This window comes from Erythrolamprus reginae, chromosome Z, assembly GCF_031021105.1.
Source record: "Erythrolamprus reginae isolate rEryReg1 chromosome Z, rEryReg1.hap1, whole genome shotgun sequence".
Taxonomy (NCBI): domain Eukaryota; kingdom Metazoa; phylum Chordata; class Lepidosauria; order Squamata; family Dipsadidae; genus Erythrolamprus; species Erythrolamprus reginae.
The window spans coordinates 100,952,143-100,974,234 of NC_091963.1; the positions used below are offsets into that span (position 1 = coordinate 100,952,143).

The following is a 22,092-nucleotide window of genomic DNA, read 5'->3' on the forward strand; positions in this document are numbered from 1 at the left end:
TGTATAAGATTCGAGGTCCAAAGTAGCTACTTCCAAGTACATAACCGGTATTGCTGATTAAGACTCTAGCTCAAACTGCTCACTTATTAATGTACTGTATTTAGACAGTTGGTAGGTTCTCTCCAGAAGATTGTCCTATTGTTGAGAAAGAGCAATAAAATGCTTCCATAATCAGACAACAAGACCCAGCGAGATCACATGAAGGAGGATGGAGTCAATAATCTGATTGACTGATGTTAGTAGTGAATAATCGTAAAGAAAACAATCTTACTAAGGTAATTTGTATTATGGATATTAACAATTATAGGGACTGAATCACTATGCCACTGATATTCCCAAGAGCTTACATTTGTGCCTCTGTTTGGCACAATCAGACAACGTTGGCAATGACAACAGGTTCTTTTTGAAAAAGAATATTTTTTATTTGTATGTATCTGAACATCAGATATACCTGGTGTGTGTTAGCGTGAACCATTTGTACATTTTGAAATTCATGGTGCCATACCCACTCCCAAGACTGAAAAAAAACCCACCCCAAAAAACCCAAACCCACCTCTCCCCAGAACAGTTGAACTGGCTGACACAGAGTGAAACTTTAAAAATGCTAAGTACACAAAAGAAAAAAAAATAAAGAGAAAAGCAGCATGAAAAAAGAGGGGCAAATACAGCCAGTTAAAAGATGTCATGCATATGCAAAAATATTTTGTGGCATAGGAGAAGCAAGTTTACAAAATAATTATGAGAAAGCAGAGAAAAGAAAATGGAAGATGAGGGGCAATGATGTGAAAAATTACACTACTCATATGTCAAGCAACACTTTAAATATAACTTCATTATTCAATGACAAAAACACCAGGGTGAAGAGTGCTGTCTTTCCCACACAAAATCACCATTCTAAAGTTCCTTTAGATTTGAACAGAGACAGTTTTAAGAGGCAAATCATTTATAGCCGTCTCCTTCATTCTAGGATCCCAGCCCCACCTCCCCACAAACCATATCCCCCCCTGCTCCTTAGACCATGCCAGCTTGGATTTAGTGGAATTGAAGTCCAAGATAATTTGGCCACCAGGAGTTAGAGAGATGCTTTATTTTTGCTGCAGGGTTGCCTCTGCAAAGTTTTCCCCTCTCCCTGATGAAATGTTTATAGCCAATAATTTTTTCTGGAAGTAATAGTGGAGCAGGCAGGGATCCCTCTTACCTTTGCAAAAGGCAAGCTGCCAGAAAATTCAATAATTATTACTTGTTCCACATTATATCTAGCAGTCAGATTAATTTGGTATTGGAGCAATTAGTTGCTCGATCTCATAGACTATGAGGAAATTCATTGCTGAAATGACAGTACGGTAAACTTTAGGAAATCTGTTCTTCAGTAAATCCCCTTAGGTATCTGGCACAGTAACAGATAGCAGCCACATGGATAGTGTAATATGCAGCCATGCCCTCACCCTCAAAGGGCAGCTTTATTCTTGATGCTCAGGGAATGGAACAAAAATTAAAAATACCTCTGGATGGCCCAAACCAGCCTTCTGTCAAAACCCATCTACTGTTTTTCAAAGAAATCAACAAGTAGGAACAGAAACTCAATTGTACTTTCAATGGCATATCTTGCAAAATTAAAAGGCAAGTACATTCTAGCCTTTAAAAAAATCATGCAGTACAGAATCAGGAAACTTTGAGTGCCACTGTTCAAGAGTGGCCATTTGCTGCCCTTTTACTGTTATGGAAAACTGTATTTTAAGCAGGTCCCATGTGATAAGGCCTTGGAATTGTAGATGGGGCACTTAAGGATGACAGAGGCCTGTGATATTTTTTTATTGATTCTTTGTTGTGTGAAGATTGATGTGGCTTAGCTGCTCTACTCTTGAATTCTGAATACAGTTAATATAGCTCCGAAAATCTAATTTTACCCTTTACAGATGACAAAATTCCTACATAGAACATAATGCTATGGATGGAGTTTGTGGGAAACCAACATGCACTCATGGACATTTGCTACCTTGGCACATGCTTAGATGCAGTAATCAACTTTGATTACCCAGTACACGTACAACTGTGGACAATCATGTTGGACACTATGCACACAAGAAATAACTTCTATGCAGGAATTTTGTGTGGCTGAGTTCTTGTAACTTACAAGACATTTCGGCCTATCCTTTTGCCACTTTCAAGAAAATGAAAAGCAAATATGTTCATTTTTAAAAGTATCATACGCCTCACTTATTTTATTTAGGATGCTGCCACTGCTTCCCTTTCCCCATCCCAAAAACATTTCATTTTAAAAAAACATTATTTCTCCATCCCAGTACAAAGTTCAGCGGGTAAAAGATTACATGGAAACTGGAACACACAATTGTATAGACAAGATGGATCAGATGAGGAAGTCTTAAAACAGCCTTCCCTACCCTGGTGGCCTCCAGATATATTCGGACTACAAATCCTAGAATCCCTGGCCATGTTGATTAGGAATTCAAAGACCTATAGTTCCAACACATCTGGAGACCACCTGGTTGGGAAAGGCTGTCTTAAACTTTTTGAGTGAGAAGGAGAGCAAAAGGGGCTTGGGGAACCCAACTCCCCCCATCTTTTAAGCCTTTTGTTCCACCAGATTTCACGCACCAATGCTCCAAACAGCCAACAGTTTTCAAGTCTGCAAGAGAAACAAAAAAGATGGAGGCACATCACTCAATAGCACAATCCTTCTGTAAAATCTGTTACAACTTTAACCATGGGTTGTAAGAGCCCCCTCACCTATGTTAGCTTCTTGGCTTTGTTGTATAACGAATCCACTACTTTACTCATATTCTGAATGGTCTCCAGAGCAGCTTCGTATGTTTTGTCCACAGGTGGTTCATCAAAAATAATCAGGACACCTTCCCCTTGGTCAAGAATCCCTAATGAGAGGAAGTTTTCAATTAGGATTGTTGGATAATTATATATCCAACACAGAATGTTCCATTTTAGTTTTATCAGACTAAAAGGAAAGAGATAAGGCCAATGAAGACATAAAGAAGAAATTGTCTAGAACTCTGACCTGGCTGGGCCTATGAATAAGAAAGAACTGAGGGAAGGGAGTGGGAGGGTTAAGGGTGAAAAGTATGAAAATTAAACATAAATAATAAGACTTCAAATGAGGAGGGCAAGTAGAGGACCTTGGATTATGTATTTAATAAATAAAAATTATACCCTATAGATTTCAAATGCAGAACTTTTAAAGATAAAGTTAAAGGAAAAACCCTAGAAGTTGTGGGAATTCCTCAATATAACTCAATCTGCATTATGTTGTTAATGCTTGTTGAGGTACATTCTAATTATTCAGAAAGAAATACCATCAAATATTATAAAGGGCAGAAACAAACTCTTTTCTTGAGAATTGACTCACCATGGAATTTTTTGTCCAGAATCATCTGAGAGAGCTTTCTTTCCACATCTGCCTGAAATGGAACCAGGAAACATTCAAGTGAGAGAATGCTCCTTGTTTAGAACAATACTTTCCCTTTTTCCCTTGAAAAAATATGTTCCACTACTAACTTATTTCAAAGAAACAAGTTGCCAAAATCCTTACAGTTCAGCCCATGAATATCTGCTTAGCAATACAGCTTATTGTGTGTGGTTACAGGATATCAGGTTTACCAAGTTCTTTTTTCTTTTCATTTAATTCAATTTGGAATTTCTTACTAAATCATTTCTATTGCTGAAGAAAATGTGATTTTTTTTTCACAACTGTAACTTATGTTGTAATAAAAAATGTCTGAAAATAGCATTTTGGAGGCAATTGTATTTAAGCTCTTACCTTTGATAACTTGATAAGGCTAGATATGTGGTCAATCTGCAAAAAATAAAAAAATAAAAAAATGGGGCCACAATGAGGAAGTGCTATTTTTCTAATAGAAATAGTCAATATAGAGTAATTATCTAATTATCAGTTAATCTTCAAACTATTTGCCTCTACCACTGCATTAACACACCTAATTGTCAGCCTTATCAGATAGACCAAGGCAAGAATCCACTCCACAGAAAGGCTAAAACAACTTTTATTAAGAGTAGCTAGAATAACAGAATCATACATTTGATTGTGCTTTACCGCCTTGTCTTTTTATATTCATGTGAATTAAGGAGGTATTTGTCTGAGTCTCTTCCATATATTTTTTTCTTGTTGTAGACTTAATATATGCTTTTCCTTTGCTGATGGATATTACAATGGATCTGTCAACCCTACCTTCCCTATTCTCTACTTAATTTTAACTCTGAAGTTAGCTCTTCCAATTTTTGGATTTACATTTGACAGGTTTTCTCCATAATGAAACACAAGGTCATTTTGCCAATTATATTTTTATTAATTTAATAGAAAAAAATATTAAGACTCTCCACTCATATCAGAATTCTGTAAAAAAAAATATCTCCCTATCCTGAAATAATCTTACCAGCTGTGTGATGAACTATCCATTTGAAATACTTTGGAGATGTCAGTTTCGATAAGATTGAGCGAGTCCATAGAGAACAAAAAATTAAATCCATGCATTGACCTGATATTCAAAGCTTCTGTTCAATATTTAGAACCATCTCACATAATTCATTCTACCCTGTAATTCCTTCTGTACTAATCTAATCCTAAATTGGGCACAGAAAATTTTAAAATGGTCTGTCTTAGACAAAATTATTTTATTATTTTATTTATGCATATGTAGCTTTTCTTCTAAAATATTATGTCATACCATGTCTAGCATGATGACCAAATCAATTAATCAAATAAATAAAAATACAATATAAGAAAAGAAACGACGACTGATTTTTTTCAATGCAATAAACCACAATACAATCTTCTAATCATTCCCTATTTTAACCAGGGCTTGTCATTTTGTTGAGGTCACAATAATAGTTTAGTCCCAGTTTGATTTTGTACTCCATCCAAAAGAAGAAGGAAGGCAAATCAGATTTGGCCAAATAAAGACATAATTAGAGATTCTAACTTGTTCAACATGATGGAAGTTTAAAAGATTTAAAACAAATCTTGGATTACTTTTATGTGAAAATGCAAATGTTTTCAAATAAATTTTTCATGCCCAGTTTTATGGGAAGAGAGACAAAACCATGACTTAAGAGAATAAATAAAACCGGCATGGGTAGCTCTACAGAAATATTTTACCTGCACTCTGGAGAAAGGCTCAATAACTCGGATGAGGTTTTGTTCCAGTAAATTATCGTACAGTTTACCCAAATGTGTGCTGATGATGGGATCATCCCTGAGTTCCATTTTATAATCTTTCAGTGCCTGTAGCAGATCAAGTTCAATCATTACAATTCAGGAGACTACCTATTTCACTACTAGTGAATAGTAGTGAAACACTACCTATTTCACTACTTTTACCTGAAGTTAGGATAATGTTGCAAATCCAATGTGGATTGTTCACTGGGGTCAGAAGCTTAATCTTCCAAGCTTTTGGACTGGTGCTGGAGCCCATCTTCAGGGAACTTCTTTCTACTGGAATGTATTTGGCAGGCCTGAAGTTTTTTGGTAGAGAGAAGTTCCAGCACGAGTCCAAAACCTAGGAAGACTAAACTTCTGATCCCGGTGACCAACCCAAATTGGATCCTGCAGATCATTCATGGCTATTTTTAGAACATTTGATATGATTAAAACTGTAATTCTTTTTAAATTACACATCGGACTTAAATTATTATCTGACTAATAAAAATAACATTCACTCAATATATACAGACCTATGAGCATCTCTCATACTTTGCTTTTTGCAGCAACCATATGGTATTCCTAGGCAGTGATGCATTTTTGTTCAGATCTGAAGCAAAAACAGTACCTTGGAGGGTGCGTAGGTATCCTCACTGAATCTGTTGCTGTCTCTTTATGGAAATTCAAGAGGGATAGCAAGCATTCCCACTTTCTTTAAAGCATCATTTCCATTTTGGATCCAAATAGCTTCTCATACAGAAGTAGCCCTAATCAAACTAAAATTTAATTTTGTAAATAAGCCCTATTTCTAATTAGTTGTGCAAATCAAGATATTCAACACTCTCCCAAGATATACCTATGTTGTATAGACATTTTTTTCAAAGTTGAAGAAAGGAAATATTTGAACATAGTACTTTATTTCCCAGCAACAGAATTTAACAATTTTTGTTTCAGTTCCAACTGTTTTTCTACTTTGCCTTTGATTTATCTTCAGAATATTTTCAGTCAGATGCTTTGACTAATATAATAGCAGGATCCAAATTATTGATTTGTCTGACTTTCAATGAAGAAAAGTATGCAACCTAAAATGCACCTTCTGAAAAAATCAGACTTTTGAGTGAAAATGTGACCTTATAATCAGCATAGTCCATCTTGTTTAAGGCTATTCTCAAATGACTTCAGGAAGTATACCTTGAAGGTCCAAAAGCAGAGTATAGTGAAGACATCTCTCCTTTCTTTCCCCCAGTGTAGAAGTGGCTTTTCTAAGACTAAGAATTAACCTAATCCAAAGATATTCAACCCATTTGCCTTATTATAGCTGCTTACCTTTTTGAAATCATCCAGTGATCGATTCTTACTGGCCTGAGCTACACATTTCAGTGCTTCTGTCTGTAAAACAGTAGAGCCAATGCTTACATTCTTCCAAATCTTTAAATAGTAATATTGTTTTTATTGTTCTCATGAGAAAATTGATTTAGTTGGATAGAATGCAATTCAGGAAGGATGCTTGATCAAAATACTAAGACTGCTTTAATTTTTCTACCCTCATTTAACTCAAACAATTGCTAAATCACAGAAGCATTCAGGTATGTTTTCAAAAAACACTATCCAGACAAAATAACCTCAATAAGGAAGCAGAGCTTTAGGTTGCTATAATGAAGTACCTGAAAGCATCCAAGTAGTCTATGCAACTCAAATCCATCCACTGGGATGTAAACTCATTAAAATACAGAAGTGCAAACTAGGACTGGAAGTAGGAAACTTGCTCTGGTGAGCCAACAGGACAATCTATTTGCTTGGTGTATTTCTCATTTTATCTACATTATTTTATTTAAATCTGCTACTCAGTGTTAACTATCCCTTGAAGATTAGATAGCTGTAATATCCTGAAACACTGAATAAACTGAATCCAATTTAACCTCTCAAGATAAAAGACAAAATCCTTCCTCTATTCAACAGAACAAGTCCAGATTTTACCTAAATCATCAAGAAGACAAAATGATTATGCTGGACAAGAAGACTGTAAATAAAACTAACAAGACAAGTCTACTTACTTTAGTCATACCTCAAATATATATGACCATCTGAATTGGGATTTGGAAACAGACTTGAAAGGCAAGCATTTCTAGAGCTGTCTTCCTCTTATAAACAAGGAAACAGGTGATCAGAATGCTTCCTTAGCTTTCATCCTGAAGCAACAATTCATACATCCTCAATGAGTGAGGAGAAAGATAAAAAACACTTTCAATGGAATTGGAACAGATCTTGTTGCCAGATAATGCCAAACAGTAATTTTGTATCTTTGAATATTAACCATCTATAAACAAGAATGTGGACTCCTTAAAAACAGTTTTTGAAACACTTGGGCAAAACTTGCAGATAGTTTAGCAGTTTCCATAGTACCTTTAAAGACTGCCACTTAGCAGTGGACAGCTCATAGCTAGTCATGAAAGGAAACTATTGGAGAAACCAAGTTAAGACTAATAAAAAGCAATCCAATAAAGCGACATCACAAAGCTTCACATCAAACAAAAAAGAAATCCAAATAGTGTTTTATAAAATTCAAATGAATCAAGCTGGCTTACTAGAAAATCTGTTGCTATATTCTAGCATCTAGCCACTATTTTTCAAAGTGCTGTTTGCTGTTCAAAATATATAACTGTGCAGGATATCAAATTATTTTGTTGTCATTTAATCAATTATAATTCCTTCCATGTTTTGGGAACTTTGGGGGGCATTTTTCAGATATATCAACTGTGCATTTTTCAGGATGAAAAGGGGAGTGCATTCAATCCACTACCCTGAACAGAAATTATCTTGCCCAATGCCGACGGCAGCATGCCAAATTATAAAAACCATGGCAAACAGTAACCCTAACATTCTTGTCGAGGCAAAATTGAAATAATACTCCTAAAATAATACTAAAAACATGTTACAGATGAGGCTTTAGAAAGAGCAGTAATTAATTTTTTTGGACCTAAATGTGAGCAGGAAATACTGAGAATACAATGTATTTAAAAGCTAGAAATAATGGATACAACTGCCAAAACACTGACTTGGTATTCTTGAATCTGATAACAATGCAGAAAGCCTTTATAAATCTGAAGAGCCCTACAATTTAACTCCCTTATCAAAGCAGAGAAATACTTCACACTTTAACAAATCCAAAGCAATCTAATTTGCTCTCTAATCTTACCAATCTCTACAAGATCTGATCCATCTTGATTTCTTGACTCAGACCAGGAAAGGAGACAAAAGGCAACTGATGCATCAACACCACATACAGTCTTCCAGTTCAATTGGCTCGAAGACAGTAATCCAATGACGTAAGATCACAATGCCATTTTGATGAATCACATCATTAATGCTGCTGACCCATCTTTCTGTATTCAGGTGGGAACACATGCCAACTGACTGACTCCCAATCCACCCAGGATGCATAAAAGACATCATAAAATACTGCTAAAAGTAGAACAAGTTAGTTGGTAACTATTTCGAGCAGGATTAAGAAACTTTCTTTTAACAGGAATCAGCTAGGATTGGAAAACATTTTAGGATCAAAAAATAGTAGTTCAGGATTTTTATACCTGTCTGCCTGCATATCGCAATGCAAGCTTCCCACTCACCAATGCCTGCACATCTTCAGGTCTGTAAAAAAGCATAGAGAGATTGATTTATTGAGTCCATGAATTCAGGCTACAAAAGTACTTCACCATATAATCATTGTTTTCCAGAAAAAATCCGCATTCTACTATTGGTTTTATTATTATTATCTTTGAACCAATGATGATGATGATGATGATGATGATAATATTAATAAAGAAACCAGCTGTTTGAATATTTTCAGCTCCAGACATGAAAAGTAACTTTGGCTTATAGCCCATAGAAATGCCAGTTATAATTTTAAAAAAATCAAGAAATAGACATGAAACTACGAACCAGATGTTCTGACATCAGGAACAAAATAACAGCACTGATATATAAGGGATTAGGCAAACTATATCTAAGGCTTCCTTTTTCAAATGCCATTCACTGTATGGAAGAAAAACCAAGATAATCTTTGCTTTCTCCTACCTGTCAAAAACAAAAACTAAACAAGTTATATTTCAAGTTATATTTCTAGCTATCATAATAGTTAACTGAGTCTTCCCAAACCAAATCATATTTTGATTAGGAAAGCCTGCTACAAGACACTCAATTCTGTTAGATGGCAAAGAGCTCAAATTTAGCTAAAATGTTTTACTCTTAAAGAGTTTGCTTCTATCAAGCACTGCCTAAGTTTCTTAGAGCAGAACATTAAAAAAGTAATATTTTGCCTGTGATAACGCAATTCCAATATGGAGAAATCTAAATGAGATACAAAGGCAAACATTCTACCCTTCTTTGTTCCCTTTCCTGGCTTTTAATTTCACCCCTTTCTTTTTACCTTTTCAGCCACCATCAGGATTAGAAAATCAATTTATTCATACAAGAGTTTAACAAACTGCAGCCTGTAGTATGATTAGAGCAACTGTCCTCTGTACAGGTATTTTTTAAAAGTACATATTTCATTCCCTATGTGATACAATAAAACCACATACAAATTCAACATGATCTTGCACAGCAGCATATACTTCAACGCAGTGATGGCTTTGGGGCTGTCAATTGAATCATAACCTTCGAATGCCTCATAGAAGTAAGAATATGCTGTCTTCCAGTCCTTTTCTTCTGCTGCATGGATAATACCTATTAAAGGGGAAATAAAAAAGAGGTCTGAATATAACAAAGATATCTGGAGAACAAGATAAAGGAAAACACTGCTGCCAATTCCTATTTATTTCTCCAAGTAGAAAATTCTTGAACTTTTTTCCTATCCTATTGGGGAGTACAGCAAGAAAAGTTAAGTTTATGCATATAGCTAAAATGTTCTAATCTTCACAAAATTCATTTTCATATATTCATGCAAAATAGTAGATACAATTTGTTCCAATATTTAAAATTTCATCAACTTTTCTGGGAGCAGACTGAATGAGACTTAAAACAACACCAATCAAATTAAATATCTGCTAAGTCACAGAAGTCATGTCAATGAAATAATCAAGAGATGTTCAGATGTATAATTCAGGATAAAGTTTAATAAAAGAGCATTATCTAACTATTCAATTATGTATCTAGTGGCTAAAACAAAAAAGCATTATCTATTTAATTCTGTGTCTAGTTGCTAATAACTGCATCTAAACACTTATAAAAGACATACCGTATATACTCGAGTATAAGCCGAGTTTTTTAGCCCCAAAAATGGGCTGAAAAACACAGCCTCGGCTTATATTCGGGTCATTGACAAAGTCACCACACGAGGGCGCCATTGCTTGAGCCAGAGCGAGGAGGCACCAGCTTTTGTCCCCTCTGGCACGCCGTAGTTCCTCTCCCTAGCTCCAGCTCAAGCAAAGAAGGCAGCCATTTGCAATGGTGAGTCGGATTAAAAAGGCCCCCTGCTGTCAGATTCTCCTCCCCCTCCTTTGAAAGGATTTAAACTGTTTAAAAAATGGTATTTTGTGGTAGTTGCTGTCCTTGCTTGGATAGGATCTAATAATGTGTTATGAGGCAGAGCTAGACAGGAATTCTTTTTCTATCTGTCTATCTTTCTATCTATCTATTTTTCTATCTATCTATTTTTCTATCTATCTATCTATCTGTATCTATTTCTTTCTATCTATCTATCTATCTATCTATCTATCTATCTATCTATCTATTTTTCTATCTGTCTGTCTATCTTTATATCTATCTGTCTATCTATCTATCTATATCTATCTATCTATCTATCTATCTATCTATCTATCTATCTATCTATCTATCTATCTATCTATCTGTATCTATTTCTATCTATCTATTTTTCTATCTAACTATTTTTCTTTCTATCTATCTATCTATCTATCTATCTATCTATCTATTTTTCTATCTGTCTGTCTGTCTGTCTGTCTATCTTTCTATCTATATCTATCTATCTATCTATCTATTTTTCTATCTGTCTGTCTGTCTATCTATCTTTCTATCTATATCTATCTATCTATCTATCTATCTATCTATTTCTATCTATCTATCTATCTATCTATCTATTTTTCTGTCTGTCTGTCTATCTTTCTATCTATATCTATCTATCTATCTATCTATCTATCTATCTATCTATCTATCTATCTATCTATCTATCTATCTATTTGGTTTTCTATGCTGATAACCTCACAGCAGCTAATGCTGAAGCTCTTCTTTGGATACACTTATTTGTTTGTTTGTTTGTTTGTTTGTTTGTTTATTTAATTGGATTTGTATGCAATCCCTCTCCAAGGACTCAGGGTGGCTCACAGCATATATAAAAACAGAACAATAATGTAAATCCAATTAATGATGAGAAGGAATCCAGTTTTGAAGGATTTTAACTCTTAGGTTTTAGCTTTGTTCCTGATCGAGCTACTTTTTTTACTTTTTAATTTGTTGTTAATATTGTTAATTTGTTTACCCTCTTTTAAATTTACAGAGCTAGTTTACTGGTTTTCTTTAAAATAAATATTCTAAAACATGTCTCAATTAATGTAATTTTATTGTTTTCCATTTTTATAAGTTACTAGTAGCCACTGCATTTTCTAACCTCGGCTTATACTCGGGTCAATACGTTTTCCCAGTTTTTGTGGCAAAAATTGGTGCCTCGGCTTATACTCGGGTCGGCTTATACTCGAGTATATACGGTATCTATTCTTGTAATCATCCAAGCATTGGTCATGTTTCTATTTTGCATGAATAACTCATATAAATCAATTCTTTTCAAAATGCTACAAGAAATCCAGCCATTATAGGCCATCCTTGGATTACCACTGTTCATTCAGCAACTGCTCAAACTTACAATGGCTTTTAAGGAGGGGACTTATAACAGACTCTCAGAGTTCTAGCCACTAAACTGTTCCCAAAGCACTGACTGAAATTATAACATTGCAGCAAGGCACAATCACATGATCACAATTTCTGATGTTTCTTGTGGCTTCTCACAAGTAAAATCAAAGTAATCAGAAGTCATAGCTATGTGAGTTCCTTGCTTAATAATGGTTGCTATCGCTTAGCAACACAATCACCCAATTACAATTCAAACTTTTATTGTCAGAGTACAATATCTGTACTATGAGATTGGCTGAGCCTCCTATGATTATTCAATATCATGTTGCCTAGCAATGGCAATCTTGGTTCAACTGCCATTGTAACTCAAGGACTAACTGTACCATTCAAAGCAGGTAAGTGAGAACAATTTACCAGTGGAATTGCTTGTCTCCAGAAGGTCTGGATGCTTGATCACTGGAGGTTTTTAAGAAAAGACTGGTCAGCCATTTCTCTGAAATGGTATAGTATTCCAAAGTCTTTTCTAAGTGTTATTCTGTTGTCCTGATACTTTTCTCACTCAGATCCAAAATGTGGCTGTGATAGTTGATCAGAGTTCCTCTGTTTTTTATGTGCACCAGTTTAGGATCAGAGCTAAGTGAGTTGCTTTTCTATTAATACATAATCCTTAAAATGGTTCTCCAGTAGAGAACCTGCATGGTCCAATTCAGAGGTCCAAAATCTTTCTAGCACCAGGGACTGGTTACATGGAAGGCAATTTTATCATGGACCTATATGTGTGTGTAAGAGGGAGAGGGAGGGAGGGAGGGAGGGGAGAGATAAGTATAAGTGGTAAATAGTGGGTGAGCCATACAAGGAGTAATATAAGTGTGGGATTGTTACTTAAGGCCTGCTATCACATGATTTTGCTCCAGTCCAGATAAAAATCAGAATAAACATATAGGGAAGACTTCACTAAAATAGCTTTCTTTTGCTCTAGGAGAGAATCAGAATAAAGAACTGGAAAAGCCTTTAAGTCAGTTTTTAGTTTCTTCAGGAAAGGTGGTTTGCAGCTTGCAACAAGGTAATAATTGCTCAAGGCTAAATGCCCAGACATCTCATTAAAGCTAGTATTCCTTTTAATGCTTGGAGGGGAGGGGGGGAGTATCAGTTTATTATTCTATCTGAAGACTGTTTCTTAGCTCAGCTGAGGCTGCAATCCACTCTGTCTCAAGAATCAGCTCAGCTAATAAACAACAGAATATATGAGATGTGAGATGAGGGAGAGGGCAGGTGGACGTGGCCAATCAAAATTTTCTCTACCGTTCTCGGCACCAATGAAAAATGTCCCTACCCTGACACCAGAATTGGTCCAAACTATTAGCATTTCACGAGATTTTTATCCTGTTTTTATATATTCTGTATTTTTCGGACTATAAGACAATTAATAATAATAATTTTGCCCTCACACTTCCCCTCTTCCCCTCAAAATGGTGGAAATGTATGTGTCTCTTAAAAGCCACGCCCATCTGCCAGCCCCCACCCTTCGGCTTCTGCCTCCCAGCAATTTGCTTCCTTGCAGCAAACAGCCTTGTTAACTTCATCACAGCCTGATTTAACACGAGCTGATTGGAGGTTGGATCTGCCTTCACGAATATCAATGATCAGCTGTTTGAGGCTGCGGGAATCATCATTGCCCATTTCCACTGCCACCTATTGCTGCCTCCGAGTGCCAAATTTTTGTCCTCCACATGTCCCGTTTTCAGCCTCTATGCGCCTCATTTTCATCAGGGGGTAAAAAACTGAAGAAGACTGACTGGCCAAAGTTATTCAGCCAACTTGGATGTTTAGAGAACTCCCTCCCTCTTGGTTTCTAGGCCAGTATCTTAACAATTACATCAAACTGGCTCTCTTTCGCTTTTTTTCTATGATCTAGTTTGTTCTACATGACATTATAAGCCAAAATCTTTCCCCATTTTGTGCTCTGGTTGTTATAGGAATGCAAGAATTCTTATGGTCCTGGACAGCTAGCAAGGTGGCTGGGGATATATTGCAGATTAAAATAACCCAGACACCCAAAACTTGAAAACCCTGGATTTTATTTCTCAGACTGTGTAAATACTGATGGCCCAAATCAAGGCATTCATAATATGAAAAAGTACAAGGCCTTACCTGATTGCATATCCAGTGCTGCCTGTAATTTGGGTGGACAATAGATTGCATTGGCTGTGGTTCGGGCAGAAGTTAATGCTGCTCTGGCTTTTGGCAGGTTACTCAAAGCATGATAAGTTTTGCTCTCTAACAGCTGCACTTCTACCAACAAGGCCTTGTCATCCATCTTCTTTAACTCCCGCAAAAGCTGTGAGCCTGATAAAAACAATGTGGATGGTGGCATTTGCACCATATTAAAAGGCCTTCCTCTGAATCCATTTGATCAGAGAAAGAAAATTCTAAAACATTAGTCTGATCAAAATATGGGAAAAGTGTAAACAGTACATACAAGGCTAATACACTAAATACACTACGTCTAGAGAAGCGCTGGAGGAAAAGTAAATCTGAGTCTGATCAAACACTTTTAAGAGCTTATATTAAGACTTATAAAGTGACGCTCAAGGCAGCAAGATGCGTGTATCATGCTGCCTTGATTGCATCAGCGGAATCCCGCCCAGCTGCGTCCTGTTTAGGGTGACCCGCTCCCTTCCAAATCGGGGTGATGGTGGAGGGGAGTTGGGGAGCCCTTGCAGGGTAGTGCCGAGGATTTCAACACATTTTTTGCTGATAAAATCGCTCAGATTCGGATGGAACTTGACTCCAATTGGAATGCAGTGTCAGCTGATAACGAGTCAGTCGAGGTGACAGGGACTCGTCTTTGTCCATCTGTCTGGGAGGAGTTTGACCTGGTGACACCTGATGAAGTTGACAAGGCCATTGGAGCTGTGAGTTCCACCACCTGTTTGCTGGACCCATGTCCCTCCTGGCTAGTTTCAGCCAGCAGGGAGGTAACATGGAGCTGGGTCCAGGAGATTGTCAATGCTTCTTTGGGGGGGGGGTGTCCTTTCCAGCTCCCTACAAAGAGGCACTTGTGCGCCCCCTCCTCAAGAAGCCTTCCCTGGACCCAGCCGTACTTAGTAACTGCTGTCCAGTCTCAAACTTTCCCTTCATGGGGAAGGTTGTTGAGAAGGTGGTGTCGCTCCAGCGGTCCTTGGAAGAAGCTGATTATCTAGGCCCTCAGCAGTCAGGATTCAGGCCCGGCTACAGCACAGAAACTGCTTTGGTCGCGCTGATGGATGTTCTCTGGCGGGCCCGGAATAGGGGTTTATCCTCTATTCTGGTACTTCTTGACCTCTCAGCGGCTTTCGATACCATCAACCATGGTATCCTTCTGCACTGGCTGGAGGGGTTGGGAGTAGGAGGCACATGTTCTCAGTTCATATAGAAATCACTTCAAACTAGCTGTTCCATGCATTTGCCATTGTATACATTCTTAAAATAACAGTAATTAATCATTGGGGTCAGTCTAGAGATGATTAAAGAAGTCAACTTACCTAACTGCAATGCTTCTTGATACCTTTTTGTATCAAAATACAGAGAAACCAGCCTTGCCTAAAGAGAGAAAAGTAAAGAATTGTTGTGAACATTTATGATGACTAGATACTGATCTAAAAGCTGAAATGTGTAAAATATGAATCAGAGAAGGCCTTGGAAAAATGTTTCAGGAGTGGCAAGAAAACCCAAGGGGGGGGGGGGAGAAACTCATACTATAAAGCATAACCACAGTAATACAAAAGAAATCAGCAAAAGTAATGCTTTTGAAATGACAGGGATAGAAGCATGGACTATAGGCCTACATGTAACTGCATGTGTTAACACTTGCAGTTAGGAACACCGTTTCATTAATACAATTATAAAAATAAAATATTGTGTCAATCATATCCAACATATTTTGCTTTGAGGAGCAAAATACATTTGCATTATAAGCTGCAGGAAAATATTGCCATTACATGTGGATCAGTTTGGAAGCTTATCATGTTCAAAACTAATACTTGAGAATATGCCATGAAGAACCTACAGATAAAAGTAATGACAAATGTTTTGAGTTAATATATTGGCATATAGGAAGAGAGGTTCCATACCCAAATAGCAAGGGAAAGAATATTGTACACCACTACCTTAACTACAATGGGCATATGTTACATCCTACCTCCAGAGCTTGGCGGAGGAATGTCCTCTTCTCCGATTTGGCCCATTCAATGCATTCAAGACAGAGATCAACCTAAAAGAAAAAACTACATTTATTCAATTATTTTTTCTACTTTTGCACCATCATTGCTGTTATAATATCATTTTCTACGTAAACTGTCTCTGAACATATGCAGAGATGTGCCCGAATTTCAATTGTCTCACCTCTTGCCCTGTTGCAGCTTCCATATCTAGAAATAGATCTAGCAGGGACCGAACCAGACGGGCTGCCTTTGCTTTGCTAATGGAGTTCAAGAAAGGACGCACATACTTCAGAAGTCCTCCAAGCTCTATATTAACAATAAAATAATCAAGTAACAATATAGTTCAGAATCTGAAATTGTATCAGAATGCATTATAAAAGTGACCACACCTTAATTTTAGCAGCCAGTTATCTGAGACAGAAAAGGCATATTCATTTAAACTACTTCTGATTTCCATTACAATTTTACTATACAGGTTTTCTCCATGTGTAATTGAAATGACACTTTGTCTAATTGTTATTTGCACATAGGCATGCTTTTAGTTTATGGGCTTGGGAAATATGTGAAACCAGCCATGGTTAAATCATAATTCAACATAGAAAAATGGTAGTGAGAAGGAAAGAATGTGTAAACTGTAAAAATCAAGTTGAAATCCTATTTTAGCATATATGCTAATTTTAGAAAAATTGCTAGTAACATGACCATTAAAATGCTTTAAACATAGGATTCACCTTCTGCTTGTCCTGTTTTGGCCAAGAGACTCCCGAGTTCCAGAATGCTCTGTTCTTTGACTTGGACCGCTTCTTCATCATTCTCTTGAACATCACGTTTCACTAGGAAAATAAAAGATTTTGATGAAAGAAAAGGTATATTTCAAATCAAAGAGTGTTTACAAGTCTCCCAAACTTCAATTTTATATTTGCTTCTTATAAGCCAAAAACATATACATCCAATTAATAAATAAATTAACAAATATGCCCGAAAAACTGTTCAGTTTTGGAAAGGAGCATGAAGTTTTGCATGATGAAGCAGCTCAAAGCATAGAGTACAAGGGCTTAATGTTACCTCATTTGGTATTAATACTTAAATCAGCATATATAGGCCCATAACTATTAAATGAATCCTCCAACTCTTTAATGTGTTACTAGATATTGAAAATACGATAATGCATACAAAAATATTTAACATGAAAAACATATGTCACCTGTGCTAATGTATTTGCATGAAGAAATAGACATAAAACCACTATTATTCAGAATAAGCCAGTACAGTAACCTGCAGTAACTTGCATGAGAGATCATCTAATTCTCTTTAGCAATACTGAGAGCGAATGACATATACCAGTGATGGAGAACCCTTTTCTCCCCGGAGTGCTGAAAGAGTGTATGTGTGTGCTATCCTATGTGTGTACCCACACCATAATTCAGTGCATGGCCCGTCTCCCTTGAACTGCTCTGCTTACCGTGCATACACTCACATGAACACCCCTCCCTGCCCCCTGGAGGCCATCTGGAGTCCAGAAGCAGCCCATTTCCTAACTTCTGGTGCGCCCAGTAGGCCTGTTTTTCACCCTCCCCAAGCTCCAGAGGCTTTGTTAAAGCCTGGGGAGGGTGAAACACCCTCCCTCCCCCAACCCACCATAGGCCGAAAACATCCTCCCTGAGCCTCCCTGAGCGCTAAAAATCCGTTGGCCAGCACACACATGCATGCTGGAGCTGAGCATGCCATAGATTTGCCATTATGTTCATATATTGTCTTGAAACAAAAAACTCCACATCTCTCCACTATAATATACTATTGCTTACAAAGGTTCATTGGCATGATTAGTCATTTCATTCTAATTTATCTTCTTTTCATCCTAGGTAGGATAACTGGCAATGGAAATAGCAATACTGACATCTTGGATGGGTTGCATTAAAATTAAGTGCAAAATAGTGCACTTAAAATTATGGCTGTGTACGTGACTTAAAATAAACTTAATGACAACGGGACTTGTTCTCAGGACACCACAGTTGCCAACAGTTCCCAATAGGAAAGATACAGCCAAATTAATACCAATTTTGAGCTAAATCTTTTTTAGAAAACTAGGATTTCATAAAATTTATTTTGTCCTAAATATTCACTGTCAAGCACAGTGAAAATGCATTCAGTCTTCTCTTTATAAGTTCCAGTAACTTGTTACCAGGATTAACTAAGCACTAGAAGACCAAGGAACATTTGGTGGACAACAAAGGAAGTAGCACTTTGTCTGTGTTGTGCTCGTCTGCCTCATCTTTTCTCTTCTGTTGGCAAGCTCGCAAAAGTAAAAAAAAAAAATACTCTACTCAAATTTATTTTGTCTGAGAGAGGAAGTTATGCTGTCTATGTCGCCAAAAAATATATTCTGCAGAAAATCAATTTACCGTAAATGTGAAATTAAACAATGGTTCTCTCACACTTTTCTTCACCATGGACCCCCTTTAAATATATTTTATAGCTACAGACCGTGGGCACAGACCACCCCACCAAAAAACTTAAGATTTAAATCATAACATTTCTTCAAGCCTTTGCAGACCCCCTGTGATATCATTGCGGCCTCCAGTGATCCACAGACTACAGGTTGAAGATCACTGGACTAGAGTATTCAGCTAGATGTGTAAGAGGAACTACACTGAAGAAAGAAGGGTGACTCTCATAACCTTTATTTATAGCAAATTGGATTTTCTCTTACTATCGGATTTGGAAAAACTTACCCTTTTTGGAACAAATGGGACAACTTGCCTCTCCACGGATAACTCACTATAGTCAACTCATCATGGCCACCTTGCTACAGGACAACTCGCCATGGCAAACACAGTGTGGGACAACACACTGCAGAACAATTTAACAATTCTATTTAATTATTTAAAATAAAAAAATATTCTAATTTTTACCATTCACATTTCATTCTGTCCCTCCTTTTGCATTCTTTCTTTATTCATTCTATTCCACTATTTCTTAATATTAGTGTAACTCTTGTTGTGTAGTGAGTTGTTATGCAGTATGTTGGCCTTGGCAAGTTGACTGGGATGAATTGTCCATGGTGAATTGTCACAGACCTTTCTGGAATTGTTTAGAATTATGTAATTAATTCAACAAAATTCTGTCCTTATAAAATCAGAACAAAATCTTATATAATTTAATACTTAACCACTCTCACAAAGCCATTAATGGACATAAGGATAGTGGGTACATGTTTGGAGAGGGGCAGCACAGAAATCCAATAAATAAATAAATAAATAATAACAGCAGCTGATATTTCCACACCACATATAGTTTATTTAGTGAACATTTAAAGTTACAACAGCACAGAAAAATGGATTTATGACCATTTTTCATATTTAAGATAGTTGCAGCATCCCCATGGTCACATGATTTTCATTTGGATGCTTGACAACTGACTCATATTTATGACTGTGACAATACCCAGGGTCATGTGTTCCCCTTCTGCAACTTCTGACAAGCAAAGTCAATGGGAGAACCAGATTCGCTTAACAACCGTATTACTAACTTAACAACTGCAGTGATTCTCTTAGTGTGGCAAAATACATCCTAAAACAGGGCAAAATTCACTTAAATTTCCCACTTAACAACAAAAAAATTGGGTTTCATTGTAGTCTCAAGTTGAGGACTACTTGTATTTACCTATGTAGATTTCTGCAACATGACAATCTGTAACCAGAAATATCTTTACAGGGAAAAGTCAGGGTCATTTAAAATGTGCTATACCAATAGCTTTATATTCATTCTGTTTTGCCATTTTTTCTATAACCAATTTAGCCCTTTTTAGATTCACCATTCTTACTCTTCATATAAATTATTCTTCTTAATGCCATCCCTGGAGCATATATCATTCCATTTCCTTAAAAAGTCACTTCTGTTTCACTTAGAGCATGTTTCCCCTTTTCCTTTCTGTAGCAGAACAATCCCATCAAGCAAACTATTACCAAACGGGAAAAAAAATCCCAACTAAAAATTAATCAGTAAAACTTACTAATAGTGTCTTGTCTTTCTACAACCAACAAGTGACATTTTTCACAGCCTATAAAATATATTATCAAGGACTCCACCTGCCTGTCAAAACTAGCAATATAAATATTGAATGATGACACTAGTAAATCAAGTGTTAATGTAGTCCCCTACCTATTAACTGTGCCAAAGAATCCACTTTCATTTAAAAAAAAAATCAACCTACAATTCAGAAGCTTAAACACCCTTCTTTCCAAGTCGGCTCTGCATATTGTCGCCCACTTTTAGCGCCAAGAGAAAATGGCCTGGGAACTGAGAGCCGAAAATGTAACACGGGGTGAAGCAGGCCCGACTGCCCACTTAGGAAGTTACAAATTTAGCCTGACTGGGCTACGGCCAGGTAGGTGAAAAGCGGCGTCGGGACCAATCGCTGGGGGGTAAATCCGCCGGGTTTACCTTTCTAATCCTTAAATCGCCTCTTCTCAATGAAAGCCAAAAGGGACAGATCGGAGAGCCCGCCCGGTGCTCTGAGGCCACCTGTCAGCCTCGACCCCTCCGCCTCAGCTCAACTCCCCGCGTTTCCCGTCTTCCAGTCCCCACTTGCTTCCTCGGTGTTCCACGAAGCGATGCTGAATAAAGAGCCTCCCCTACTGAGCCTCCCAAATCCCACCTTCTCAGGAGCTCCCGCTTTCCTTCGGAGTTGCACACAGTGAGTCAGCAGCGGTTCCAGCCTAAGCCCGTCCAGGCCCACTATCAATGTCTTCCCACCATCGGCAGTAGATTTACCTGCCGGTTTCCCACCTTTTCGGCCACACCAACTTACCTATGGAGTGCAGAATGCCGATGGAAGCCTCGCGATCGGTACTCAGTAAAGACTGGGCGCGCTGGAACTCCAACCCAGCCGCAGCCGCCATCTTAAAAACCAAACTCGCTCACTCACGCCGGCCGGAATCACAGGGCCTTATTTCCACCGGAAACGGCTTGTCTCACATCCTCCCCTTCGACTTTGCTGCGTCAAGCTGTAATGATTAACTCTATGATCACCCACCAAGAAGCGGTGTTCGCTGGGAGATGTAGTGTTTTATAAACATAGTGGGAAGCAGGTGAGGTTTTGCCACTTGGAAACCAGCAAAGCGAAGCAGGCAGGAGGCATCATTTATTTATTTATTGTATTTATATGCCGCTGACTCCAAACGGACTCTGAGTAGCTAACAATCGGAATAAATACAACAACAATAAAAACAGTTAAAATCTAATAATAACAATAATATAAAAAACATTAAACTGCTTACACTCTTCGCTAACTCAACATCATAGAAGCATGTAGAATACGTCCATTGTGAGATTCACACAAACACATCTGCAATGGACTAAAATTGATTTAGATGTTTGCTCTGTTTCTAAATGTTTCTTAAGAATCCCTTATAAATTCAGAATAGAGACCACTGTTTCAAGTCAAAATCAAGTGATTTAGCCCCAGTCCAACTTTTTTGGGGTAGGGGAGTTTTAATGGAAAATTATTTATTTTGAATGAAACATAAATGTTTTGAAACTCAGTAGATTAGACCTATGATGCTAGACCACAGAATTTAAGCTATTAGGAATTACGTGAAACATAATTTGATGGTCTTAAACCTGCATAGAATCAGGAGGCAAATTCAATTGAAGTTGCTGTGAAAGACAGGCGTATATGCATATTGCTCTCACAACAGCTTGAATTTTTGACTTACTGCTTCTGTGCTCATTGATAGCACTTGCTACCTAAAGCTTAGATCAGGGGTGTCAAACTCATGGCCCACAGGCCGGATGTGACATGCGCTGGTCACACCCACCCCGGGTTTAGCAAAGGGGAGAAAA

General features: G+C 37.3%; 1 protein-coding gene across 1 annotated transcript; it reads right to left on the bottom strand.

Annotated features, from left to right (window-relative positions):
- Nucleotides 1–400: 400 nt before the first annotated feature.
- On the bottom strand, nt 401–21,362 carry PSMD11 (proteasome 26S subunit, non-ATPase 11). Its single transcript, XM_070727990.1, has 14 exons — nt 21,059–21,362; nt 16,980–17,081; nt 16,430–16,554; nt 16,227–16,298; nt 15,571–15,628; nt 14,198–14,392; nt 9,766–9,910; nt 8,773–8,833; nt 6,512–6,574; nt 5,144–5,269; nt 3,791–3,826; nt 3,380–3,431; nt 2,749–2,891; nt 401–2,647 (listed from the first exon to the last, which is right to left on the bottom strand). Exons 1-13 carry the CDS (start codon nt 21,147–21,149, stop codon nt 2,749–2,751), a joined length of 1,269 nt encoding a protein of 422 aa, XP_070584091.1. The 5' UTR covers nt 21,150–21,362; the 3' UTR covers nt 401–2,647.
- Between the last annotated feature and the right edge of the window lie 730 nt (nt 21,363–22,092).